Source organism: Patagioenas fasciata, chromosome 1 (assembly GCF_037038585.1).
Source record: "Patagioenas fasciata isolate bPatFas1 chromosome 1, bPatFas1.hap1, whole genome shotgun sequence".
Classification (NCBI taxonomy): Eukaryota; Metazoa; Chordata; class Aves; order Columbiformes; family Columbidae; genus Patagioenas; species Patagioenas fasciata.
The window spans coordinates 210,721,059-210,748,986 of record NC_092520.1 but is presented as its reverse complement, the minus strand read 5'-3'; the positions used below and the strand labels follow the sequence as shown (position 1 = coordinate 210,748,986).

General features: G+C 42.6%; 1 protein-coding gene across 1 annotated transcript; it reads left to right on the top strand.

Annotated features, from left to right (window-relative positions):
• The first annotated feature begins 27 nt into the window (after positions 1-27).
• Positions 28-27,928, top strand: ITIH2 (inter-alpha-trypsin inhibitor heavy chain 2). The gene is made up of 21 exons (XM_065838191.2): positions 28-190; positions 1,765-1,839; positions 6,964-6,999; positions 7,728-7,900; positions 8,621-8,725; positions 9,077-9,239; positions 10,423-10,530; positions 11,701-11,829; positions 13,249-13,365; positions 14,582-14,750; positions 16,427-16,552; positions 17,440-17,621; positions 18,868-19,053; positions 20,040-20,179; positions 20,739-20,911; positions 22,267-22,404; positions 23,501-23,614; positions 24,096-24,294; positions 24,983-25,155; positions 25,853-25,964; positions 27,556-27,928. The coding sequence occupies exons 1-21, from the start codon at positions 107-109 to the stop codon at positions 27,701-27,703; spliced, it is 2,850 nt and encodes a 949-aa protein (XP_065694263.2). The 5' UTR covers positions 28-106; the 3' UTR covers positions 27,704-27,928.

Genomic DNA, 27,928 nt, shown 5'->3' with positions numbered 1-27,928 from the left:
AAATACCGCATAACCCTGAGCTGTTTCCTTGAACTTGTCTCAGAGAAGGAAAGATCTTGTGGCTGGTACCTATGCGGGCTCTTCTCAGGAGACAAGCAGGAAGAAAATGAAGCATCTGCTGTGCTTCCTGGGTTTGTTCCTCATTCCTGGAGTAGGAAGCTTTGATCTTGTTATCGATGAAATCCCAGATGTGAGTATTTCAAGGCAGGGCCTAGGTCTCCTTTCCTTGTTGAAGTCAGCATTGGAACTGCAGCTGTCTTGGGTGGGAGTAGAATTGGATCATTGCTTCACAGCTCTGCTTGTGTCTCGTGAATTCTCTTCTACTTACAGCTGTAAATGGGATTGTTCTGATAATTGATTTTCACCTGTCTTTCATAGCATTGCTTCTTTAATATTTTTTTAAATTAGGATAGTATGGGCATAACTCCAATGTTTTCTTCAAGGAGGATTAATATTTTTACCTGAACTTTGCCTTTTCTGTTGGTTTTAACCTTAGGCTTTCAAGTAGACTTCTATGCTCAGACCTTCAGCATATTTTATATCCTGTTTCCCTAGAATAAACACAAACATAGCACCTAGATCTCTTTGTTGATGGGGTCTCCTGTATGGGCCACTGTGACCCTCAGCATAGTTTTTTTACAGACTCAGGTTTTGTTAACAGGAATCTTAAGATCTTATTGACTATACATTCCTCAGCAGAGAGATAATTTATAGAAGAGCTTGTAAAGGTTGGGATAATACAATGATGAAAAGAAGTGTAGTTATAGCCTTGACTCTGAACTGAAGCTGAAACCAAATTTAAAGCCTCCGACTTTGGTGAACTTAGATTGGGGTGTTTATTCCCCTTTACACATTGCCACATTGCAATATTTCTGTCTAAATAACAGGCATGATGTGAAGCTTTCTTTTCATTTGCAAGATTAACAAAAAGAATTGGTGAGCAGGGATATGCTCTTTTTTTTCTTCTTCTTCTTCTTCCAGCACTTTTCAAAACACAGTGGGATTTTTATACTGAGTTTATAATTCTCAGGAAAAATATTCCAGACCTGTAGTCCTTTCTAACCATAGACACCATGCCAGTTTAATATCAATGTGCTCTAAAAATATCAGTAAATTTTGTGAAAACTTTTGTGTGTGTGCTATGATATGTCAGAGAGCAACTCATGAACGTAAACTTCTTTACCACCATAAATTAAACTTCTAACAAACTTTAATTAAGAGTATTGCTGTGATGTAAGAACCACACTTCTAATTGCATCAGTGCTTGCACTTTGTAAATACCCGATGTTCTTTTACTGCCAATAGGACAAATTTAGATCTCAGGTATATTAATATAAAACCAGAGACAACTTCTGGCTTGAGCAAAAATTCTCTGAACTTGCTGGTTTAAGTGAGATCAGCATCTGAAATGCTGTAGTTGTGATGTCTGGACCCATCCTGATGGTGAACTGCCTCTTGCTTTTTATGGTCATTTCAGCACATTAAAGATTACTCCTTGTTTCAGAAAGAAAGGTTGTAAAAAGATAGTAAAGGTCATGATCTTTAAAGAGTATATAGAGCTAATTGGCCACAGGGGGAAACTGAATGTGTGAAGATGCAGCATTTTGGTCTCAGGTGGTTTGCACCTTTGCTCCCCATTTGCACCAAGGGGAGATAAATTCCCTTCAGAACCCTATTGGAGTGCTAATCAACAACAAATAAAGTGATAAATCAAACAGCAAGGCAACAGCAACACTTCTTTCTTTCTTCCTCTTTCCTCTCTAGGAAGTGGAAAATCTGATTGACCTAGAAATTGATGGATTTCCTTCAAGCTCCAAGATGAGAAATGGCAGGTACCAGGTACAGTACCCAGAAATGCTTCAGAAAAAAGGGAAACAAGATTGCCTGGGAGCAATTTGCAGGTGATCTGTTCCATGTCAAGGGTTGTGAGTGCACCATCAGGTGGTATCAGGAGGTTCTTATATGCCTTGAGACGTCCATATCTCTTGTTGGGACCAGAACTGCTGCTGGTCTTTTGTGCAGTACCTGGAACAACAAGGCTTTGTTCCATATCTGAGCTCCTAAGGACCATAATGCAGATGCTAAAAAATGGAGATACTTGTCTGCCCAGCTCCATGTGAAAGAAAAATCCCATTGATACTGGTGGGGCTTTTCCATGAAAAAGTGGAAAAGGATTTCAGGCATTGGCAATGTGGGCTGAAACCATTCAGCCCTGCATGGAGTCCATTCATTCATACTTAAATCAGGTCAAAAGAGTGCAGCACAGTGTCAGGTAGGTAATGAGATGGAAAATTCTGAAACTGGGAAGAAAATTTGTTTCCAGCATGCTGATGGGTTGTAGTTTACTGTATTCTGTCAGCTTCTGTAACAGAAACATTTAAAACAGCATTTCAGGAGTTTTCTTGCATTTTACACAGTAGTAATTAAAGATAATAATAATGAAATCAGTTGTTTGAAGATATTAGCTTTTGTTACATTATATTATTATCATTGACTGAAAGAAATTATGATCAGAACGGACCTTGTCCTCCACTGTATCTCTTGTGGTCTCTGTCGTAAGTTTGTTCAGTACAGTGAAAACAAAAGATCCTCTTTGGTAAAGTTGGATTTCCCAGCATCTTTGAAGTTATGCACAAGGAAACACAATTCTTCATTATCCTAAGGCTTTGTGAAATGGTCTTCACACAAAATGTAAATGTAACTTACTGTCACCTAAAGCCCCCATTACATTGCCAGAAAAACTGAAGATTTTGGCACAAATATGAATCCAGCCAGATCACATTTGCCAGACCAGTATCCAAATAATTTAATCATGATCTAAGCAGAAATCCTCTCTAACCACACTTCTTCAGGGCATAATTTCTTTCCAACATGTCTGCATTACTGCCATATGTATTATGTTGCCTTTGCTACCCAACTTTCTGGATACATGGTGATACAGGCATACACGTGCAGTAATTTGTAATTCTACTAGTGGTTTTATTATACCTGTTATTCCTTATATTCCCATATATTATTTCTCATCCTTTAGCTATCAAATGAGCCTTTGCAAGAGTAAAAATAAGATCTCAGCTGTAGGTTATGTTATGTTAGTTGAGTCACAATAAAAGATTAATATATGAGATTAAACTGAGCTATGGGAAACATCTTGACACAGTAGCTCTTGACCAACAGAAGGCATAGAGTTACTCACTGTTAATCAACAGAGGAAAACTGTCTTCCAAATTACTCTTTTAGCACTATGTTTTTCTACAATGAGCTCAGTAGCCCATTGAACTCTGCAGACCCTATGGATTAGCTCAAAATAGAATTAATTTGGGTTTATGTCCAGATCAGGTATTCTGGTGAAAAACATTAGCTCCTGAGTAAAAATACTGTGTCTCAGGGATGTGAATGATCCTTGTGACCACAGAAACAGGGCACCCCATGGGCTGGAATGTAGGTAACCTTGTGAACCGCTGTGAGATGGTGCACTGTCGTTATCTCTGTTTTGGAGATAGATAATGGAGTTTGTGTCGAGGCTGTGAGGTGGGATGTTCTGTAGCATGTCCCGCAGTCCTGGTCCTGATCTCTGGCTGCCCAGAGCCAGGTGAGATCACACCTATTTGCTTATTGCTCTGTCTGGTTTGCTCTCCATGAGAACCAACACAGAAATGAAATGAGGGTGGAACCATTTGGCTGGAACACAAAGAATGGAAACAGTTCGCTGGAAAACCCCCTGGCTCCCAGGGTATGAATTTGACCAGAAAGACCAGGATTCATCTGCAGCACTGTGAAAATAAACTCTGCCAAACTCAACGTTTGAAATTGCTCTTCTTGCACCTCACAGTGAGAGTCATAATCCCCAAAAGGAGTCTGAAGAAGTTGCAAAGAGATTACAGTGTATTAAAAAATGCTTAGGAAATGGCTCACATGAGAACAAGGAAGTCTGTGAGAAGACAGCATGCTGGGCATCGACTTTTCAACCTCTTTCTTAATTTACGGATTCTCATGACTTTCCCTGGGAATTTTTATGCCCCAGTAGAAAATGAGTGTAACATCTCTGAATCGGCTTGTTTTGCTAAGTCACACCTCAAAAGTAGCCTGTGAACTGCAACTCAAAAGCAATGGTAAGCTAAGCTAAGCATCCCACAGATGACATAAAAACTGCAATTTCTTGTAATGCATTACCTCCTGCAATGCGTTCCTCCCTTAGACACCATGACTTCTTCCTCCAGAGACAGGACAGGAGGCATCATGGCCAACAACCTTGGAAAATAGATAGCTTGAAATACTCAATATTTTCTTGATGGTAGACTGTGTAGTAATTGCAGCATTCATGTAGAATGATTTGAACGAAGATCATTATGGAGAGCTAAGTATCCATAGCCTGCACAGATGGAATCATAGAAACATTTCGGTTGGAAGAGACGCTCAGGGTCATCGAGTCCAACCATAACGTAACTCTAGCACTAAACCATGTCCCTAAGAACCTCGTCTAAATGCCTTTTAAACACCTCTAGTTATGGTGACTCCACCACTGCCCTGGGCAGCCTCTTCCAATGCCTGACAACCTTTTCCATGAAGAATTTTTTCCTAATATCCAAGCTAAACCTCCCCTGGCCCAACCTGAGATGTCAGGAGAAGATGAGTCTCAATACCTAAAGACAGGACCCAGCAACTGTCAAGACGAGATCCTCGAAACGGTTCTGGAAGCATTTCTCATCTCCACCATAACCAGCAATTTGCCACACACCAGCTGTTGCACAAGGTGCTGTTTCCATTCAGTGCCGTAATCAGCAGATCTGGATGCGGTTTAAAGGCAAGGATCAGCCAAGAATCCAGAAATAGCACGTTTCATGTGCTACAGAAGTCCCTGCAAGGTCCATGTTCTCCACAACCTCTCCCGTGCTCAAATCTGAAGTGTAGTTATTTACATCTCTATCCTCCTGGAGTAGCTGCCCTCTGCAGCCTTTGAGATCCCGGGGGAACGGTTGGCTCACCCCATGTCTGATCTCTAACAGCAGCGGTGGGGGTCACTGTACGTTCATGTCTCCATCAGTGCTGCCCCTTTCTCCTCCACCTTCCCAAAAACAAATGAGAAGGAAAGCTGGACATCTTGAAAGCGTTATAAAGCTTCACCATTATAAAGGTGAACCTTGAGCTCTTCTGAGAACCAGAAAACTAACACAATAAAACAAATCCTCTCTGTGTTAAGGTCTTGGTCTTCAGATTTTTAAAATTTGTTTCAGCTAATTGTTTCAAAAATTGTTTCGGTTAATGTTGGTTTACTCTTAATTTGTATTCATGCTGGTGATGTTTCCCACCCCAATGCTATGTATGGGGACAATAGTCATTCCTTATAGTCTGGTTCTTTAGCAGATGTGAAGGGTCTGGTTCACTGTACAGCGCTGTTTGTGGGATGTCAGGATGGACTGAGTGAGGATCAATCCATCAAGCTTTGAAGAGGGTCTGTATAGAGCCATAAAGTCCCAGACCCTGAAATACTCGTCTGAATGTTGCAGGTGGAACCTGTATAAATAGGAAATCGAAAACCTTTGTTTGTTTGTTTTCTCAGGCAGGCAGAAATCCTGCAGTCTCTCTGTCTGTCTTTGAAGGATCCTTAAAATCACCTCACTAAAACGATCTTGCAATGAGATGTATCATCTCTTAGGCAACCCAAGATTTTCCTAGTAATAGTGTGTTAATTACCTTCAGATTAATTTAGTAACTATATAGCGAGCCTAATACATATTAGGTGACTAAAGCAGTTTTTCTGAGCATCTTATGTGATTTGGATCCTCTTGGATCCAAGTGGATCCAACCTGAGATGAGACTGGTATGTTCTGGTACATTTTTATAATTCATCCATCAGTATCTGAACCAGTCTCCCTAAGTTCTTGATCGTCATCAATGGAACTGAAGGGCTCAGTTGAGTTGCCCACATGTACAGATCTAGCAGCATCAAAGACATCAGATGTCATGAAAGACCTACAGGAGCTCCGTGAGGTCCAGCTGAAGGTCAGGGAGGTACCTTTGGGCACCTCCAGCAGCCCTGGGCGCTCAATTCCCTCATCAGCATGGTCAGCACGGTTTAGGGCAGGACTCATTCAAACAAAGTGAGTTATCTATTTTCGGATGAAAGGGATCACTCCATTGCCTGTAAAGAGCTAATTTTGCCTAATTGTGATGGTAACACCAAAGCAGAGAGGTGTGTTGAACAATTACATCTTCCTCTAGAACGAGTGGAGCCAAATCCCACCCCAGGGTCACTCATGTGAGTTTTGGTTGTGGGGAATTAAACAGAATTATTCTAATGGCCACAAGATGTCACCACCTCTGTGTAGAAATTTCCAAATGGAACCATTTCATACAGCAGGAAAAAAAACCACACTACACAATTAATTGTTTCAGCTCTTCTAAGCAGTGCATACATAATTAAATTTACATATATATGTATATAAATTTAATATCAATTATGCAATAGGTTTTTATATACATAATATTTCCGATAGTACAATATTATTATTATATATTCTATAATGTAAATGAAAATAAATAAAAATGTCTGGATTTTGGGGTCTTTCCACTTTTCCTAGGGAAAAAAAAAAATAGTACTTTTGTGTTAAAAGCTAGGGTTTCTGAGTATGACTTTTTGCCAGCAACTGTTGTTTTCAGGAAGAATATTTTTGATCTAGGAGAGAGTGTTTTGTACAAAAAATAAAGACAGAGGAAGTCAGCTGTTCTTCTGCTTTTGATAACCTCCAAGTCACAGCTGGGAGATCCTGTGCTCCAACATCCCACATATAAGTACATAAAATAAGACAAAAGAAATATGCACACTAAGTCTGAGATCTCAGACCTTCTCTGATCATCTTGGAAAGCAGCTTTTAGATGTCGCCACTATCTGATCCCCATCTCAAAACAGACACAATCTTCTCCTTAGCTTTGCTGAAACATGTTCTCCATATTTTTCTTTTCCAGAGAAGCACATCCGACTGGGGCTATGTTGGAGATCTGGTGAGTTTTTTCCTTCCTCTATGGAAAATAAGACTGAACAAAGTGATTTTCTAGTTAACCATTTTTTAGAAATCAATCCTTTTGTTTGTTTAGTCCCTTGTTTTTACTGCTGGTTGGATATTAACCTGTTTTCTTTAAACAGAGCACCGTTTGCACAATACTGTTCATACAACTGCTCTTGGAGGGAGAAGGGTATGATAAATATGAACAAATAAGCAACAAAAGTGATTAGACAAATAAAAGATCTTACTATACCAATTTAATACAGTTCTTCCACTGCCATGGTTTAACCATTTACAAGACTAGGTCGATAACCAATGCTTCAGGTCTCCTTTGTTTAGGACTTTTACTGAAAATGTAAGCTCTACCCTCCTCAGTATATGATGTTGAGGTTTACTGTGTACCCTTCTATGCTGGATTGCACCAATGGAGTCATTCCAAGGACACATTGCATGGTTAGAAGCAAGGAAAACATTCCAGCTTAATGAATTCCCCTTTTCAGCTGAAATGTTATAATGAACTATATCCACATGTATATCCTGCCACCATTGCCAGGTAAAATATAGAGGTGTCTTGAACTTGAGTTCATGTCCCATCTGGCTGTCGTATCACAGTGCACTGCAGTAGAAAAAAAGGCACTGAGACTATAGAAGTGGTTGGTATTGGCCTCTAGGGCACATTTTCTAGCTGTGTTCCAAATTTATAGTGGTAATTTCTGTTAATTACAGGTGGAGGACGATGACAAGATAGGTCTTTACAGCTACAAAGTTCAATCCACTATAACATCACGGTTGGCCAACACAATGATCCAAGCCAAAATGGTGAATAATGCAAAACGGTCTCAGCACATAGTGTTTGATGTACAAGTCCCCAAAGGAGCTTTTATTGACAACTTTACTATGTAAGTAGTGGTCAGGTATCAGCTTCGTGCTCTGGCAGGTTCAATGTGGTGGCAGAATGTGGTGGGAGGGAGGTATTTGTAAAAGCAAAACACCTCTTACTATATTCCAGGCTCAGTGTAATTTTAGTAGTCTTTCTCAAAGAAAAAAGGCTCATGTCATCATACTGTCTGTCTGTCCACCTCTTCCTCTCTGGTAGTTATTGGGCCATTGGCCAGTGCTGATGAAACTTGACAAAAGAACAGAAGTCTCAAATAGACTACGCTCCTACCTGTCTTTTGCAAGTTGGCACCAGATCAAAGGAGATAGAGAGACCCAAATTAGAGCCCTCACTGAACAGAAATAAGCTATCTTGGTTCAGTATCCACTCAGAGAAGCAGCAGACAGCTTGCTGGTCAGAAACATGTCCCAATTCACCTTCCAAAACAGTCATGACATGAGCAATTGCCTGGAGAAAGTGTGAAGGAGATGGGGAGAATAGATCTTCCTCAGAGCACAAGAGTGTTGGATACTTGAAATTTAAAAAAAAAAAAAAACAGGTAGGGGAAAAAAACCAAACAGATCTGCTGGAAACCAGACTTCATTACTTTGGGGTTAAACAAGAGCCTTATTATTTTATTTCCCACCAGCTTAGATTTCACTGATGTTTTTCTAAAGTGAAGAAACAGTCATCGCTTGTGAAGTTGTTTTTTTTCCAAACTGACTGTGCTTCTCTCTCCTAGGGATGTCAATGGTATAACGTTTACCAGCAGAATTCGGGAAAAATCTGAAGCCAGAAAAATGTACTCTCAAGCAAAAGCCAAAGGCAAAGCTGCTGGAATAGTAAGGTATAAAGAGTTTAGCACACGAATATTGTACTGAACTTATTTATAAGAGAACTGAGGTGTCCCATCCCAGGAGGAGATAGATGAGGGGGAAACCCTGGGAAGGAAAATGGGTTGTTTACTTATCTAACAACCCTGAAATGTAATTGTCAAGGAGTTAACTTGTGTTTCTGCCTTGATAAAACATTGATATTCTGCTTGATAAAACATATTGTGCTAACAGACAACTGCAGTTCCCTGATATAGGCCACAGTCAGAATCAGACCCAGCAAATGTACAGATCTAAACCAAAATACAAAGAAACTCTCTTTCTCCTTGTATTTTCCCAAAATAACCCCACAGCTGACTTTTCAGGAGCAATGCCTTGGATATGGAAAACTTCAAAACCGAAGTGAATGTGCCCCCAGGGATGAGGATCCAGTTTGAACTTCACTACCATGAAATGATTCGAAGGAAACTGAGCTCCTACGAGCACGTTATCTCTGTGAAGCCGGGACGCTTGGCAAAGCACATGGAGGTAAATTAGAGCTGGTGTGTGTAGGACATTTCATCTACAGCTTCTTCTTTCTATACGAGTTCAGTACAAATAGCTTCAGTGTCACTGTGTAGACCAGCATGAGACACTTCAAACCAGGAGCTATGTAGCTATAGGAACAAGAAGCAAATGTGTCCTGCCTCCTGTTGTACTAACACAGTTGGGCATCTCCTGAATTGTGACTGACTCGCGTCAGAACCACTTGTGCAAACAAGCTTTGGCCTATATACACCTTTGTGTAAACTTGCCTTGACTGAAGAAAAATCAACAATATTCACTATTTATTCAGAACAGTGCTTTTCACAAGAATCCCAACTTCATGAGGTACTGTCCTATGAGAGCAGATGTTCTCTGAATGACACTCCCTCCAAAACTGGCTGCCAAAAAGTGATTCGTCTTATTCTTGCCCTCTTTTCTTACACTCATCCAATGGTGTCCTCTATCATACATCAACAGATACAACATTTGGCCATTCTCATGTTCCCGCATCATGAATGTCTCCTTCAGCTTTCCATGGCTTTAGCACAAGTTGTATAGGAAAGCTGGCTGCTCGCATGTCCTTGGTGCAGGCTGTGATCTGCTGCAAGCTTCCCAACAGCCTGAGCTGATCTTACTGAAAAGGACACCATGCCCTACCTCCTAGTAGTCTTACTAACTATTCAGAAATATAACCAGAAAAAGCCCTTATCTCTAGCTGACAGGAGAAGAACTTCATTTTCCAAACCACCTAGACCATCCAATCAAAAGGGAAAACACTCTCCTGTCAATAGCATGAGTAGGAGAGGAAGAGAGCCTATCATTAAGAGTGAGAACTCATCATCATCCTGGCCTCCTAACCCAAAGCAACATTTAGGCAGAGTCGTGTCACATTTCTTTCATGCTTTCAGCATAAACAATGGAATCACCCTGGACTCCTGTCTCACCATTTGCCCCACAGGGTGGGAAAGAGAGGAAGAATGAGCATTTCCACTGAACTTTTTCTATTCTTTGGATAGTTTTTTATATTTCCATAATGGTCTGTTTTCAGCATTGCATGGATCCCCACTGTGAATGAGACTAGCCCTACTGGAGCATTCTCAAGAGCATCCCAATCCTCAGCTGGAGTTTTCCTGTGGAGGATTCGTGAAATCTTGGTAGTACTAACGTCCTCCCTTCTCACTTCTAGGTAGATGTCCGCATTATTGAGCCACAGGGACTTCGCTACGTCCATGTTCCTAATTCACTCGGAGATCATTTTAATGGAATCACCACTATCTCCAAGGGAGAGAAAAAGGTAATAGTCACAGACTGGAAGTAGCATGAAAACTCTGTTTTTCACAACACTTGTTCCTACACAGTCATGGCGCCTTTTCAGACCTGCTGGAAGAATGAAAAAATATGGCGAAAAAAAAAATTATTGCTACACAACAGTATGTATGAGATGCTCAAATAATATAGTGACAGCGGTATAGAAATAGTGTGTAGTCTGTCCATCTTTGCACAAAACTTTTCATTTGTAATTCTGAAAGAGCAATGCGCTGGGGTGATGAATATTAAGTGGAACAACCATTCTGGAATAACTGCACAGTCTCAATTCCAACTGAGAACACCTGCGTAGTAACTTATTTTAGGATGGCTCTTTTCCTTTACATTCTTACCCTAGCTTTCTCCATCATAGCTCTTGGATATAAATAAATCCTCCAACAGCAGAGAAGTTTTTCTCAAGCAACTTCACACAGTGGCTCTGGAAGGGTACAACTCTTCTCACTCTTACATAGATATGTAATACAGGATGTGTGAGTCAGGCCCCAAAAGCCTGTCTACACTACTGTAATAATATCTCAGGTAGTATTGTTTCTTGATATCCAGGCTCAGCCTCACATCTCATTCACCCACATTCCTAGTTTAGCAAATTATTTCAGAGGTAATGTGTGGCTACATGTATTAAGTTGTATATTTTCAGGAAATTTCAAGTTATCCAGTGAAAGCAGAGAAATGATGCCATAAAGTCTGCATAATATGTGACTAATTAAAATGATTCCTAGCACTCAGTTTGCAGACACATTACAAGCTGTTGTTCATCTGGGGGGAAAAAAAGGGTATTTAGAATGTTGATAAAATTATGGATAATTTCAGCGAGGAAAATGTTAAATAAGCCAACAAGCTACTTAATATAAATGGTTTGCACAGTTCTAATAGGTGTTAATAGGTCTATTTGGTGTTGTAGATGGGTTATTTTATTTGTGTCACAGTTGCTGCTACTGGATCAGCATATCCAGGCAAACCCTAGTGCTTGTTTTCTTTTGAAGTTACAGAGTCCATTTTCTGCTTAAACTAAGAGCACAAATAAAGAAGAAAAACGTTCAGTGAAATATGATATTTCATAAAAGATGAACTCTTTTTCTTTCAATGATCCGCTTTTCACACAACATCTGATTGACTGATGATCACTTCTCATTGCAAGGCTCACGTTTCTTTCAAGCCAACGATGGCTCAACAACGAAAGTGCCCCACGTGCTCATCCACAGCAGTAGATGGAAATTTTGTGGTGCAATATGACGTGAACAGAGAAACCACGGGTGGAGAATTGGAAGTAAGTGTTACTGATTAACTGGGGAGATCTGTGAATGTAAGAATTGCTGTCATTAAGCAAACATTGCTAAATAAACTTCATAATTCAGGAGAATAAGCATGAGGAACAGCTCTGTATCCAATTGAGAGAACAGAGAGATTTTAAGTGGGCAGAATGGATTTACTTAATTTATGACTAAGACGTGGTCCTATATATAGTCAGCAGCAGATTCCTGTTTTGTCCAAAAGCCAATGTCTAGCAGCACTCTGGTGATTTAATGTTGAATCATAGTACAGAGGCATTGGAAGTTGTACCAATATATCAGAAGGAGACAACCAGAACATCACTATATTTATGTTAACATGAAGCAGAATTATAGGATTGAATTATTACAGACAGAACAGTCTTTTAAAAATGTTTTTAATTCCTCCTTATGCTAGAGCATGGTAGTTGTCTGAGTACCACACTCTACTTTCCTTGATAAAAAGGGAAGACTATGGAGTATAGATGGCACAAGACTACGAACACAGAGATGTGCAGAGCTGAAAGTTAGATTTGGCTCATAGAATCATGTTGTGGTTGAGATGGACAAACGACATAGACCAAGTTCTTCCAGGATGAAAGTAGTAGATGCCATTTTTATACAGTTTTACCAACTCATGTGTCTCTTCACTGTTGGTTACAAGTTACAGCAGTAACATCTCATTGGCTATTTTTGCTATCATCAGTGTTACTCTTCTACTCCCTTCTCTCTCACGGGTACATCCTTCACATCTCCGGATACTCCTTCACTCCCATCTTTCTCACGGGTAGGCCTTCATATCTTCAAGGCTAATTTCTGTTCCCATGCCCTCCATCAGGGAATCCACGGACCCACCGTAGTCCCTCACAGAATCATTTCAGTTGGAAGAGACTCTAAAGATCACAGAGTCCAACCATAACCTAACTCTAGTACCAAACCACGTCCCGAAGAATCTCATCTAAATGCCTTTTAAACCCCTTCAGGGATGGTGACTCCACCACTGCCCTGGGCAGCCTGTTCCAATGCCTGACAACCTTTTGTGTGAAGAATTTTTTCCTAATACCCAATCTAGACCTCCCCTGGTGCAACTTGAGGCCATTTCCTCTTGTCCTATCACTTGCTACTTGGGAGAAGAGACCAGCACTCTCCATGCTCCAAGCTCCTTTCAGGCAGTTCAGAGATCAGAAGGTCTCCCCTCAGCTCCTGTTCTCCAGGCTGAACACCCCAGGTCTCTCAACTGCTCCTCATCACACTTGTGCTCCAGCGCCTCACCAGCTTCATCGCCTCCTCTGCACTTTCTCTAGTACCTCAATGTCCTTATGATGTGGGGCCCATTTTCTGTTCTATTATTGTCTTGAGTTTTCTGATGTCTTTACTATAGCTCATTTCACTGTGATTTTTTTTATTTTATTTTGCAGATTTTTAATGGGTATTTTATTCACTTCTTTGCTCCGGAAAATCTTGATCCTCTGCCCAAAAACATTTTATTTGTTATAGACGTCAGTGGCTCGATGTGGGGACTGAAAATGAAACAAGTAAGTGTTTGATCTCTATTGCAAAATGAACCTCCTGCCAACTTTTCCTAGGTGCCCTAACATACAATTCTGTAGCACTCAAAATTACCAGCTAAGTTCTTTACAATTTATTTTGTCAAAAGCCTCCCTGGATTTGGAGAATATTTTGTGAATCAAAGACATAATGATTTTATTATTTATTTGCAATATTCCTCCCATGTTGTAAGGAAGAGGTGATGCCATCAGAATACTGATTTTAGATGGTTTTTTTTTTTAATTAAATTATTGAAACATTTTGCGAAGCCTCTGACCCCCCCTTTTGCTCTAATCTCTGCCACTGAATCCTGGGAAAGTCTCAGTTGGGATACTACATCCCTTCTTTCAAAATGCTGTGGACAAATTGTTGATAGCCCATTGAAGAACAGTAAGAATTGTTTAGAAAACGTAAGCCATGGCGAGGAGGAAATGCAAAAAAAACCTCAGGTTATTTTAGTCTACAAAAGAAAAGGCCTGAAGAGACATAATCAGACTCCAAATACGCCAACACTTGTTCTAAGCGGGAAACTCATCAACTGATGTTCACACCCACCCAGGGTAGAATAAGATGGAATCAGATGAATTTACAGCAGGACAAATTTATATTAGATATTAGAAATAGCTTTTCAGTGCTGAGAGGGGAGTTCAGGGGTTTGTATATTATGTATCACTGAAGGTTTTTAAGGACCGTCTAGACAAACATTAATTGAAAATTATCTAGGTATATTTGGATTTGCTTTGGAGCACAATACTAAGGCTTGGCAGATGATTGCTTCCTTGGGGAGATAGGTGCTGCATAACTGGCTAATTACAGACTAATTGTCACTTGTTTACATCACACATCTTCAAATGACAGCATTGCAGACAGAGCTAAGTCTGCTGAGCTGATACAGGCAATTCCTCCCTCCTGAACCACAGTCTTCTCTCTCACACCTTGCTCTGTGTTAGCAGGAACTAAGGAAGGATGGGTTGAGTCTCATGAGTTTGTTCTTGCTAATTGCATTTTTTTTCTTTTTCTCTGGAGAACAGTTCAATTTTATGCAAGAAATGCAAAAGAGGTGGATAGCAGATGCTATTTTGGATTCTAGTGCTCATGTTCTTATTCGTCAGAGGCATCTTTGTGCTTGTACTCACAAGTTAGGAAGATGCTTTCAGCGACAGGAAGCATAAACTCATCTTCTCTTAAATGTCTCTTTCTCAGACCATCGAGGCCATGAAGGCAATATTGAGTGAGCTCCGCGCTGCTGATCAGTTCTCCCTTATCGACTTCAACCACAACGTCCGATGCTGGAGAGATAACCTAGTCTCAGCCACCCCATCGCAGGTTGAAGATGCTAAGAAGTACATCCAGACAATCCAACCCAATGGGGGTATGAGGTTTTGATTGCCAGGTGCTCACAGAAGTTAGCTATCACAGGAATAGGTACTTCACGCAACCTTCAGATTAGCCAAGTATTCCTGACAAAAAATCTGATTCCCAAGATGGGAAAAGCATGCCCTGGGGCCAAAGGAGAACACAAGGATGACAGCTGATTGCCTTAGGGGTGGGATGGCCTTTCCTTCTACTGAATGAGCTACAACAGATAGAACACAGACCACGGAACAGCTGCCTTTAATCTATAGGTCCTACCTCCAACCTCACAGATAGTGAATACCCTTGAAAGACCAAGGTTGTCTCATGCCTTTGTAAAGCTGATCATAAGCAGCCCAGCTCCAGGGTCTCCACTGGCTGTTTGTAGACTACACAATGATGTACTAAATGCCACCTTGGGCAAACTGTTCATAATTTTTGTGACTTAATTCCCTGTCTGATAAACAAGGACAGTTGTCTTTTTTCAGCCTTACAGCATTTTGGATACTTCCTTTGCTAGTGCTTGAGCTACTTGTACAGAAAGGGCTCATGATCATTTTAGTCTGTTGCTCCCTGAAGTGCAATTCTGGTTTAGTTGTTCAGTTATTTGTACGTCAACAGTGTGTAGAGGGTCTACCCAACACCAGAGCCTTTTGCTGCTTCACTACCAGAAACTTTCATTGGCAACAGATAAGGTGGGATCAACATTAAGTTAAAGACTTGTCCGTCATCATCAGTGAGCTGGGAATGGGAACCCATGTTGAGTATGTAAATGCCTCATAAACCAGGCTTTGTTACCCCAAATTAACTGACAGACAAGCTAAGGGAACTGCTCCCATCCAACAAAGCCAGATTTCAATGCAGCATTTTATTACCCTGTCTCTGGAGCAGCTAATGTTTTTCTTTCTTGACAAACAAACTACTAATTTTCTGGCTGCTCAGCCTTCCTACTCCTGCTCCTCTCATACTAATTTCTTACTCTATGTCACAAGCCAAACCTTTAGACAGGGTGAGCAAATATATACCTTTTCCAACTAAGTTGTCCAAGGCTGGCTGTTTCTGGCTGATGCCAGAAAGTTTCTTCTTCTCTCATTCAATCATCTGCCCGCAAACCCACTAGTTCTTCCCACAGCAAATAATTCCCAACACCACAAATGGTCCCACTGGAATTAGTGAGGGGGAATGGTGGGGACGGAGTTGGAGGTGACAGTCTCGGATGAGAAAGGGTATCAACTTCTGGTGCCTTAGTGTGACTTAGTGCTAAACACATGTGCAAGTGTATATAGAGATGTGTATAAATTAATATAAGTAGGTATTCATATGCTTCAACATCATGGTGAGAAAAAAGTAACATGCTGATGATCAAATTCAGATGGATTACAGACTATTTCTACTTCAGGAATGCACATCCTGACTAATTCTGCTGATTTCAGTAAATAGTATAACTATGAGTAAGGAAAATAAAGAAGATCTGTTTAATACAGTCACCCAAATGCAACATATTTCAGCTTCCATTTATTTAGGGAACCAGAGTGCAAGCAGATGTACCATGAGCATCACAGAGCAGGGGTTTTGCTGCCTTGATCACAGGTCTTGTCCATGTTGGTTAATTCCACTAGAATCTCAGAACTGATCTGGATTGGGCAAGAGACTCAACAAGAATCAAACTTGTTTTCTTCATTCTGTCTTTGACAGGAACAAATATCAACGAAGCTCTTCTCCGAGCCACTTTCATCCTGAACGAAGCCCAAAACTTAGGCATGTTGGACCCTAACTCAGTCTCCATGATCGTATTGGTGTCTGATGGAGACCCAACAGTAGGTAAGGATGCTGCTTTAGGTGAGAAGAAAGGCCGGTGGGATTGGCCTGAGAAAAGCTTGCAACACGTAGACACTTTGACAGTAAGTTGAAAAAATGATGTTTCACTTTCTTCCAATGCCTGTGCTGCTTTTTTGCCAAGTGCTATAGGTGCCATGGGGCTTTGCATAGAGGCTTTCAAAAAATGAGCAGATTATGTTATGAAAGATATGTACCTCTTGCAATTACAGAGATGAGCAAGTCCTGTAGGAGAGCTAATCACAACAACCTTAGAAAAAACTTCTATTTCCAATGACCTTGGCCCACACAGATCTATGCAGCCCCCAGTGTAACACCAAAATCAGGAAAATGAAGCAGAAAGCAAATTAATTTGGGTTGGATTTGGTACAGGACAAAAGCAATTGCTTACTGCAAGATGCCAGCCTAGAGGAGGTTGCCATTAAAAATAAGCTGGAAAAAAACCCAGTCCAAATGGTGGCAGAGAACGTCTTAATTACAAGAAACAAAGTAAAACCTCTATGGAGATGTCTTCGTCTGCAGAGAGCTTCAAGAAGTAATTCTGGGAGAAGTCTAGATGTGTAATAGTGAGGACTCCTCAGGAAGCCAATAAGAGCCCTGGAAATCCAAAGAGTATGCATCAGATACCAAAAACAAAATGAAAGAGTTCAAAGGAATCATATTCAGTGGAAAGAATTTGTTAATCTCCATCCAGGAAAAGCTCAAATGTCACTGTAGGCATTGCAAAAGAGAGACTGGGCATCTGAGCTAGTTGTGTAGAGATCCCTTACATTAAGAGAGAACCAGAGTCACTGAAAGAGCGTGAGTGTCCTTACCTTGATGGAGACTTCCTCCATTGCTCAGATGGATGTCACCCTTTGTGTGTCTCCAAGGTGAGCTAAAGCTGACGACAATCCAGAAGAATGTGAAGCAGAGCATAAAGGATGAATTCTCTCTCTTCTGCCTTGGGATTGGGTTTGATGTCGACTACGATTTCCTGCAGAGAATCGCAACTGACAACCGTGGCATGGCCCAGAGGATTTTTGGAAACCAGGAGACTTCTGCCCAAATGAAGGTGCGTTTCTGGCCAATTGCCTCTGAACCTGAGGGTCCAGCTCTGTTCACAGCTGTGGAGTTGGTTAACTCCACTAACAAGAGTAGTTACTGTAGGTTCATAGGGGAGGTCACAAAAAGCATTGTTTCTTCTGGAAAGTCCTGCAAGATGACAATCATGCATTTGCCTAAATGCTCCTAGTTATTATACAATTTTTGTAGTATCTATAATACATACTTTACTGCTCTGTATAGGATTTTCCCTTACATTAAGAGAGAACCAGAGTCACTGGAAGAGCATGAGTGTCCTTACCTTGATGGAGACTTCCTCCTTTGCTTTATATTGGATTTATATTCTACAAAACAGTCCTAACTATAAAAAAAAAAAAAATCTGAATTAAAATTAAGGTCTGAATTTTACCTCAGACCACTTCAGTGCTAACAAAAGACCTAGATATAAATGTTAAATGCTAATCCAAAGTTTGCCATTGTAAGAAAACATTCAGTTCCAGCAGTCTATGGTTCTAAATCCATAGCTGAAATTGTTGATGAACAAACTCTTACATTCTTACTCCCTTTCTACGCACTGGTTTCACCACCTGTGCAGGCTTTTCATACCTCTTCTTCCCCAGCACAGGTGTGATAGGACACACACAGGTGTGCCAGGACACGCTACCTGGTGTTCTGCCAAACAGAGCAGCTCTGAGAGAGCAGCCCTTCAGGATGAGACAGCCTTCATCCCTAGCACTGTGTGGGTACATCTTTTCCTTCTCTGGCCCCGTACACTAAACCCAGCTAAACCCACACATCCCATTTCACATCAGCCAGGTACAACAGGATCAGAAAAGTGTGAACAGTTTATAGCACAGAAACGAACCCGAGTGAGACATAGGTCTGATTTTTGACAAGAATTCGCCAGGAAGCAGCTGTGTATCTTACACAGCAGCAAGAGCTGACCAAACTGGTAATAGATTCAGACTCATATACACCTGTGTTGAAGCCTTTTAGGTCTAGGAAGAGCACAGTCCATGGGCTTCTGAACACCCTGTGACTTCCACAAGACTTGGGCCAGACCTTCTTGCTGTACCCTCTTACAAGTGTACTAAGGTCCAAGTATAAAGGTGTCTGCATTCCGTGGGACAAGGAAAGTGCCTTTTCCCATTAGGGCTTCAGGTTTTGTCACCTGCTGTACTTTCAGTAAGAGTGGTGCACATGGGACGGTTACTTCAGGTACAACCGACTCACTTCTCTGTCTCCTTCCATCTCAGAATTTCTACAACCAGGTCTCCACCCCACTCTTGAAGAAGATTCAGTTCAACTACCCCCAGGAGTCAGTGTCAGACGTCACCCAGAGCAGCTTCCACAACTACTTTGGTGGCTCAGAGATAGTGGTGGCTGGGAAGGTTGACACGGAGAACCTGCAGCACTTGGAAAGCATCGTCACAGCAACAGCAGTGAGTGAAGGCGTCCCTAGGATACCTGCCCCTGGGCTTTGGGCTGCTTCATTCACTCGTGTGCACAGTTTCTTTGCTGGAGGTTATTGCCAGCAGAGTGTTTTGTCCACTGGGGTTTTGGGTGGGATCATGAGGCAGTTTGTCCAACAATGTTTCACAATAGCTTCAAGCAAAGCCATGAATATTCTCTACCTGCATCCTGCAGCCTGCCAGAGGAACTTCCTTCTAATAAATGTACCATACAAAATTCAATTACAAACCAGACTAAGACTATGGAGTCCTCCTTCATGCTTTGTGAAGGTGCAGTGGAGATCCTCTAAAGTAGATCCTTTCATGGCTGAACCTCTCACTGTTGTAGAGTTGAAGCTGGTGGGTCTACAGTGTGTGAAGTCCTAGCACTGTCCTTTTAGGCTCTGCCTTGTGGCAGGTGTGATGAGGCTTTCCCCACGTTTCAGGGCTGCCCTTCCAGGTGGAGTGGGATGGGGTGGGAATACTACATACAGATCCTTCTTTCTGAGGAGGAACTGAAATATCCACACTCTTACAGGGCTTACGAATTGCCATTTGTTATTTGTTGGAAAAATCAAACACATTTAATATTTTTTTCTGCCAAAACATAGTGCAGTCCAAGGGTCTGTGGGGAAAGTAGAGTTTGGTTCCTGTTATTTAGTAGGAATTGGTTTTGAAAAGGCCTGAGGGGAGGATAGCAGAGCCCTGTAAAAGCCTCCTCTTTTGTCATGTGGTAACATGCGCTGCTTTACCTATTATATTAAATCCACTGTCACTGAAAGTATCTTTAACAGAAGACCCTCCTGGACAACTCCCCATGGCAGTCAGGTCAACAGTGTTGGAAATTTCTGATCTAGAAGTGACCACAGGCAGAGCCAGAGCGGATCCTTAATGCCAGACACGCCAAGATGGAGCTCAAAGCCACCGCATTCTTCTGGCTCACCCTGCATTATCTTTATCTCTTGTTGATTGCATAGGCAAATGCAGAGCTCGTCATGGAAACCCTGCGAGATGTTGAAGAACTGGATGGCTTCATGAAGAAAGACAAATACGCAGATCCTGATTTCACTAGGAAGCTGTGGGCCTATCTGACTGTCAACCAGATGATGGCAGAGAGGTGAGGAGAAATGTGGTCTGTGATGGGAGGGAAGAGAAGGTTGAGGGCAATCTGGTCCTCTCTGAGAGCACAACCATGAGGCTGTTCACAGGGTTTCAAATGGGTAAGATACACAAATTGGAATAACAGTAGTTGATATTTACAGTCACATTACTCCTATTTTAATACGCGCAGATATCAGGGAACAGAGTTTAGGAGCAGTTAATTCAGAATAAGGGTCAAACAGACCTGACTGTGTGGCTGAGTGAATGAAATGAATGAGAGATTTGCTTTACAGAGCCTGAATTAAGACTACGGAAGGGTTCAGGGTGAATCCCCTCTGAAGCAGAAAGAAGTCTTCTGCTGAGACCAGGAGATGGACTGGACGTCTTTGAGTCTTGACCAAAACCCACAGAAGCCAAGAATAGTTTTCTTATGGAGAGAGCATTCACGTGGGCCTTCAGCCTTTTCTTCTTACAACACCTACCAGTTTGGCTTTACGACCACTCTGTGGAGGCATCGTCAAGGCAGCTGCCCTGTAGAGCTGTTAACCATGCCTTCTGTTTTGTTTTCCACTCAGAAACACAGCCCCCACTGCAGCTTTGAAGAGGAACATCACCAAATCCATCCTACAGATGTCTCTTGACCATCATATTGTTACTCCCTTCACAGCCATGCTGATAGAAAATGCTGAAAAGGATGAGATAATGCTGGCAGATCAGCCCAAAGACCCCAGAAGGGGCTGCTGCCCAGGTCAGTGTCTCAGTCTGTCCATTACTACCTTGTGTTTTGGCTTTGTCCTTGTGTTGGAAGAACAACCAAGTTCATTTTTCACTCTGGGTGTTTGTGTATATAGGATCACAGAATCATAGAATAGTTTGGGTTGAAAGGGATCTTTGAAGATCAGCTAGTCCAACCCCTGCCATGAGCAGGGACATCTTCACCAGCTCAGGTTGCTCAGAGCCCCATCCAGCCTGGCCTGGGATGTCTCCAGGGATGGTTCATCCACCACCTCTCTGGGCAACCTGGGACAGGCTCTCACCACCCTCAGTGTAAAAAAATTTATTCCTCATGTCCAGCCTGATTCTCCCCTCCTGTAGTTTAAAACCATCACACCTTGTTCTATCACAACAGACCCTGTTAAAAGTCTGTCTCCATCTTTCTTATCAGCCCCTTGTAAGTCCAGAAAGGCTGAAATAAGGTCCCCCTGGAGTTTCTCTTCTCCAGCTGAACACCCCAACTCTCTCAGCCTGTCCTCCCAGCAGAGCTGTTCCAGCCTCGGATCATTTCTGTGGCTCCTCTGGTCCCTCTCCAACAGGTCCACGTGTGTCCTGTGCTGAGGACCCAGAGCTGGACCAGCACTGCAGGTGGGGTCTCACCAGAGCGGAGCAGAGGGGCAGAATCACCTCCCTGACCTGCTGCCCATGCTTCTTGTGATGCAAACCAAGATATAATTTGCCTTCTAGGCTGCAAGTACTCATTGCCAGCTCATGTTGATTCTTTCATTCATCAGTACCCTCAGGATAACCTGTATTTTCAGTGAAAGCTGAGCAAGCCTTCAGCCACTTTGAGGTCACCCTGTCACACAAGTGCTGTTTGGAGCCATTGGCTTCAGAGAGGACTGAGTGTGCCAGCATTGCAATGATGAGGTTTCCAACAAGCCTACGATGTCACAGATTGAACATCTTCTTAATAGGACAGATAAACCTAGTTCCCTGCACTGAAGATGTTGAATTGACTAAACCATATTTTATCACCCTTTCTAAGCCTTGGAAGTTTCCTAAGATTATTATCAATCAGCCACAAGGATCTCCAGAGGTCCCTTCCAATCCCAACCATTCTGTGATAAGAGTTAAAAAGTCAGGCTCCATTTTTCACCAGTAGCTTATGGTTAGTTCAACTGCCCTGGTAAGTCATATTCCTCTGGTGAGACACTGGAGTAAATCCATCCTTACCTCATTATACAAATCTGTCTACTGTAAAGAGTGTTGCACTTGCTTTACATTGGTAGAACAACATCAGGCTCTGATCTACTGCATGACTTTAAAAATTACAGTACTAACTGTGTCAGCATTAACAAAAACCTCATTATGACTGTCTTTTAACAGGTACTCTAGGATTAACTCCAAACGCACCTAATAATAACAACAAAGGCATCCCAGCTTGGGCCAATGTCACGGCTGTACCAGTCAGCTTCATGCCCGAGCAAAGGAGCCCTCCTGTGTCTTCTCTGAGCATAAACAGAGGTAAAATCTACAGTATTTCTCTGCAAGGAAATATTGGGCAACATCACTCATCATCCATTAAACATACAAAGGTGATATAACCAAAGTTATTGGTCACATTGGGAATTTCAGCTTCTGTGACAAGACGCTAAGCTCTACAGTGCTGCGGGAGTCTATCAGTTGTCCTAATTTTTTCTTGTTGAGTTTTCTGAGTTGTTGTAAAAGCTCTATCATCATTTAGGGGCTAGTCCACCAGAGAATAAATCAGCTGCTGTGAATAGCCGGTAAAGCTACTTCACTGCTGGTGCAGAGGACATCAGTGTGAAGGGTTCTCAATGCAGCCTCTGCTGAAGGTCTGAGCAGGCACAATCACGTGCATCCCAAATCTCAGCCACCTCAGACAAACTTTTGCAAATCTATTCAGTGGCCAAGGATCACACTTTTCTTTATAAAATACTGAGTCGTTTTGACTTTGAATAGATGAACTTGCAAAAATATGCTCTAAGCTACAAAGGTGAGACTAGCTTAGATCCTAATGGGATCCCAGCAACCCCATCTTGAGTTGTGTGCTCCCCCAGGCCAAGGCTGTTCACTGAGCTCACATTCAGCTTTTCCGCAGTAGCAGAGCTAATGTAAAGTTACTGCCCTTGCAAACGACAGACAAATGTTCTGTGGTAGATAAAAATCTCTGAATGCACTGATGAATGACGGATCCCGTTAATACTTGGGCCATTGCCACAGTTTAGTGCCTGCTCAGACAAATCAGCTGTGAGAGCCTTTGCCTATAAAAGCAGCATAACTACAATAACTCTGGATGTGTGCCTGTGTGCGGATGTCTGTGTTTACATAACTATCAAAGACCTATCAAACTCCTTCTCAGCATAGCTCAAGGGTTAATCTAATCTCCATGCTATGAGGAGAAAGTGTCTGAGGGGCTTTTTTGAGGAGCATCTGAGAACTTCCTTAGCTACTGCAGGGTTGGAAAAGGCCCTCCTTCTACTCTGAGGAGTCCCAAAAATTGCTTCAAAATTCTCCAAGGAAAGCATCTCAGTCTTTGCATCCCTTACCTATAGCGCAGGTACCAGCTTCTCTCACCTGTTCCTCTTCTGACTTTCAGTTGACAATGACCCACATTTCATCATACACCTGCCCAAGAGCCAAAGGAACATCTGCTTCAATATCAACTCAGAGCCTGGAAAGATCCTAAACTTGGTTTCTGATCCTGGTACTGGTAAGGAAATAAAACATGGTTTACTTTACAGCACGCTTTTCTTCTCTCAAGTCTGAAAGGTATTTGGAGGGAGCAGGGGAAAGTGGTTGTTCCTGTTCACATCTGGAGTGCTGGGCCCAGTTTGAGGTTTACCAGTACAAGAAAGATGGTGACAAGCTGGATTAAATTCAGTGGTGACCACCAAGATTATTATAGGGCTGGAGCGAAGTATGTACAGGGAGAAGTGGAGACAGCTGAGTTGGGTCAGTCTTAAGAAAAGAAGAGCCAAAGAAGATACATAGCTAAAGGACAAGAGGTGACAGAAACAAGGTGCAACAGGTGGAATTCAGAGTAGGCATGAGCTATTAGGAAAAACTTTTTTACTGTGAGCATGGCCATTTGTTTCTGCTGATCCCATTATATACTCTGCTGAGACCAGAACTCTAAGTCTTTAAGTGGTGCTCCAAGATTTAGGGAAGATCTGCTTCTTTGCTCTTCACAGGAGTTGTGGTCAATGGGCAGCTCGTTGGAGCCAAGAAAATGGAGAATAAGAAACTCAACACATACTTCGGTAAAATTGGGTTTTATTTCAAAAACAAAGGCCTGAAGGTGGAGATCACCACAGAAACAATAACACTGAAAGATGGATCTTACAGCATCACGCTGACCTGGTCGGACACGGGGCACATCATTCGGAAACAGTAAGTTGCTGAGTGTTTGTTGTCTGCCCTGTGGAAACCATTTGGAACAACAGCATTGGACTGACCCAGCTGTGGGGGGGATCCAGATCACAGGGTGCCTGCCCACGAGTGTGTGAATCTTAGCTTGATGTCTAAGCTCTCGTTACAGTTAATGAAATTAGGCAGCAGGGTCAAGACAGTGATTCAGTTGACCAGACACAAGTAGAAAGAGCTGAATTCCTCTCCCTACTGCTGACTGCATTGGCTGAGACCAGGATTCAGTTGCCTAAACATAAGCACCTAATGTTATTTGAGATACCTTCAGGGTTCCTGATGTGATGGGAGACATGACTCAGAACATCCAGGAGACCTTCACCTGCAGATTAACAGCTAGCAGCCACGTTGGATACCCTACAGTACTGGACATGTTTTCAGGCAAACTAATCACTTCCAAAATCTCCAATCATTGTAGCAAGAGCTTAAATTTGTAGGGCTAGATTTGGTTGCCTGAACATGGGCATGAAGCATCAGTCCTACTGTCCTGCCAGACCTCTGGGTATCACTGCCAAGGTTGTGGGATGTTGATGGATCCTCTGTCATATCTGTCATCCCTGTGTGGTTGTTCTAATACCCAAGAGCATCTTAAGGGGCCTGAGAGCTTCTGTGTGGGCAGCTGAACTGAGTCCTTCCTTTGGTTCATCTCTGCTAGGCTTCTTATATCTGTGAAGAAAGAAAATAACGTTACCATCACCGTGGGCGAGGAGATGTCCTTCATGGTTGTGCTGCACCGTGTGTGGAAGAATCACCCAGTTAATGTCAACTTCCTGGGAATCTACATTCCTCCTGAAAACCAGTTCTCTCCTGAAGCCCACGGGCTGATAGGTAAAGGCTGCAGGTTGGGCGGTGGGAATGGGGGGCACTAGGAAGGGTTTTTGCTAGATCTTTGAGTGAACTCATTGGTCTTGGTGTCCTGATGGAGAAGGTGTGAAAATTATTTAAATAAAAAATGGGAGAGGTTCCTGTAATGTCCTGGAAGCCCCAAGGACATTGTAGAACATCTAGGATTAGAGATTATTCCTCATCCCAGTTGGGGAGGGTGTTTGCCAAACATGCCTGACCAGGCTTGGAAACACTGTGACAGGGCTTTCCTGGTATGGCTAATCTGCTGCAGGTTGAAAATAAAAAGACTGAAACAAACCCTTCAAAAACCTTCTTTCTGATAAGATTTCTGTGCAAACATTCATAACTCAGCTCTCCCCTGAATGACAGCAATGGCATAAAACAAAACCAAGGGCTCCATTCACAGGGAAAATCAGCCCTCCCCGCTCTGGACCCACCCAAGGCTCCTTTTAAGACGCTCTTCTGAACTTCAGTCTGATTATTTATAAGTTTGCTGGTTCAAATCAAAGCTGTTTACCCTCCTGGTCTGATGGCGCTGGAGACTCGGTGCCCTGTGATCCATGCAGGACGCATTCGCCTGATGCAGCCCATTTGTTTTTCCAAAAATGCCCAGCAGCAGCTTCCACAACAGCCCCAAAAGTAAGGACATGCAAAGAACTTTAAACCTCTCTTTGATCAGGTCAGTTTACGTCTGAACCAGAAGTGTATATCCACGACCAAAGACCTGGGCAAGATCCAGAGAAACCACAAGCCACCATGGAAGTGAAAGGCAACAAACTCACTGTTACCAGGTAGGAATAATGCATTTTATTCCTCTCTTTCTAAATCTAGTTTCTTTTTAATGACATCGATGACCACAGGCTTATTAAGTCTCAAGTATCTTGGGAGAAAAATATCCTTATTTTCCCTCTGCTAACTATCTGGTTTTAGCAGTTAGTGAAACACTTGGGACAAAATCACAGACTGATTTGGGTTTAAGGGACCTCTGGAGATCATCCAGTCCAACCCACCTGCTAAAGCAGGTTCACCAGAGCAGATCACACAGGAAGGTGTCCAGGTGGGTTTGAATGTCTGCAGAGAAGGAGACTCCACAACCTCTCTGGGCAGCCTGGTCCAGGCTCTGGCACCTCAAAGTAAAGTTTCTCCTCATATTCAGATGGAACCTCCTGTGTTTCAGTCTGTGCCCATTGCTCCTCATCCTGTCGTTGGGCACCACTGAACAGAGTCTGGTCCATCCTCTTGACACCCACCCTGGAGATATTTATAACCATTGATGAGATCCCCTCTCAGCTTCTCTTCTCCAGCTGAACATCCCCAGCTCTCTCAGTCTCTCCTCATCACAAAGATGCTCCAGATCCCTCATCCTCTTTGTAGCTCTCCACTCGACTCCCTCCAGCAAATTGAACAAGTTGGGTTCTTTCATAATCATACATGAACTGTTGTGTCCTTACAGCTGCCCAGCATCTGACCTTGGCCAGGCCCTGTCAAAGTGTCTGGGACCCCCACAAAAGGGCCCATTAGCTCATAGAACTATAAAATTAATGGCATTTTGGGGTTGTTTCCACTTTCTGCTGGTGGAAGACACACATCTCGCTGCTATAGCAGAACAGTGCCATGAATGAGCAGAATGAATGAGCTCAGGGAAGAGCGGCTGGAAAGCTGCCCAGTGGAAAAGGATCTGGGGTGTTGGTGACAGCAGCTGAATATGAACCAGTGTGTGCCCAGATGGCCAAAAATGCCACCAGCATCCTGGCTTGTATCAGGAATAGAGTGAACAGCAGGACCAGAACAGTGACCGCCCCCCCTGTACTGGGCACTCGTGAGGCCAAACCTCGAACCCTGGAGTCAATTTTGGGTCCCTCACCACAGGAAGACCTTGAGGTGCTGGAGCATATTGAGAGAAGGGAACGGAGCTGGTGAGGGGCTGGAGCACAAGTGTGATGGGAGCAGCTGAGGGATCTGGGGGGTTCAGCTGGAGAACAGGAGCTGAGGGGAGACCTTCTGATCTCTGAACTGCCTGAAAGGAGCTTGGAGCCAGGGGGGAGTGTTGGTCTCTTCTCCCAAGTTACAAGTGATAGAATGAATCAGCCTCAAGTTGTATCAGGGGAGGTTTAGATTGGATATTAGGAAATACTTTTTCCCAGAAAGGGTTGTCAGGCATTGGAACAGGCTGCCCAGGGCAGCGGTGGACTCACCATCTCTGGAGGTGTTTAAAAGACATGTAGGGTCTTACAGACATGATTTAGTGATGGACTAGACACTGCTAGATTAAAGGTTGGACCTGAGGATCTTAAAGACCTTTTCCAATCAAAATGATTCTGTGACGATCAATGTCATCTTGTCATGTTGTGACCTTCATTTCGAGTGGTCTCTTCCTCACAGGGGGTTGCAGAAGGACTACAGGACAGAACGCGTGCTTGGGACGGAGGTGCAGTGCTGGTTTGTGCACAACAGCGGGAAAGGGTTCATCGACGGCCACTACAAAGATTACCTCGTGCCCACCCTGTACAGCTTTCTGAAGAAACCCTGAATGCTCCAACACAAATCTTTTATTATTAAAAAAATCTGATCTGCTCCTTCATGCCAAAACAACTCTTCTGAAGAGTAGCTGTCAGCCTGTCAAGCCAGATCAACCGAAGGTGACTTCACCACCATTTGCTTTATAAATGATCAGTGTTTCAAAGGAATGCAACTCCCTTTTCTGTTAAAAAATGAAATCTGTAATAAAGTGACATGCTGGGTTGTAGTATATGTA

Bases quoted from the DNA above. Each gene is read 5' to 3' on its own strand.
- ITIH2 (XM_065838191.2), top strand. From the start codon at position 107: ATGAAGCATCTGCTGTGCTTCCTGGGTTTGTTCCTCATTCCTGGAGTA. The intron at 1,840-6,963 runs GTACAGTACCCA...TTTCTTTTCCAG, and splicing joins TGAGAAATGGCAGGTACCAG to AGAAGCACATCCGACTGGGG. The intron at 16,553-17,439 runs GTAAGGATGCTG...TGTGTCTCCAAG, and splicing joins TGATGGAGACCCAACAGTAG to GTGAGCTAAAGCTGACGACA.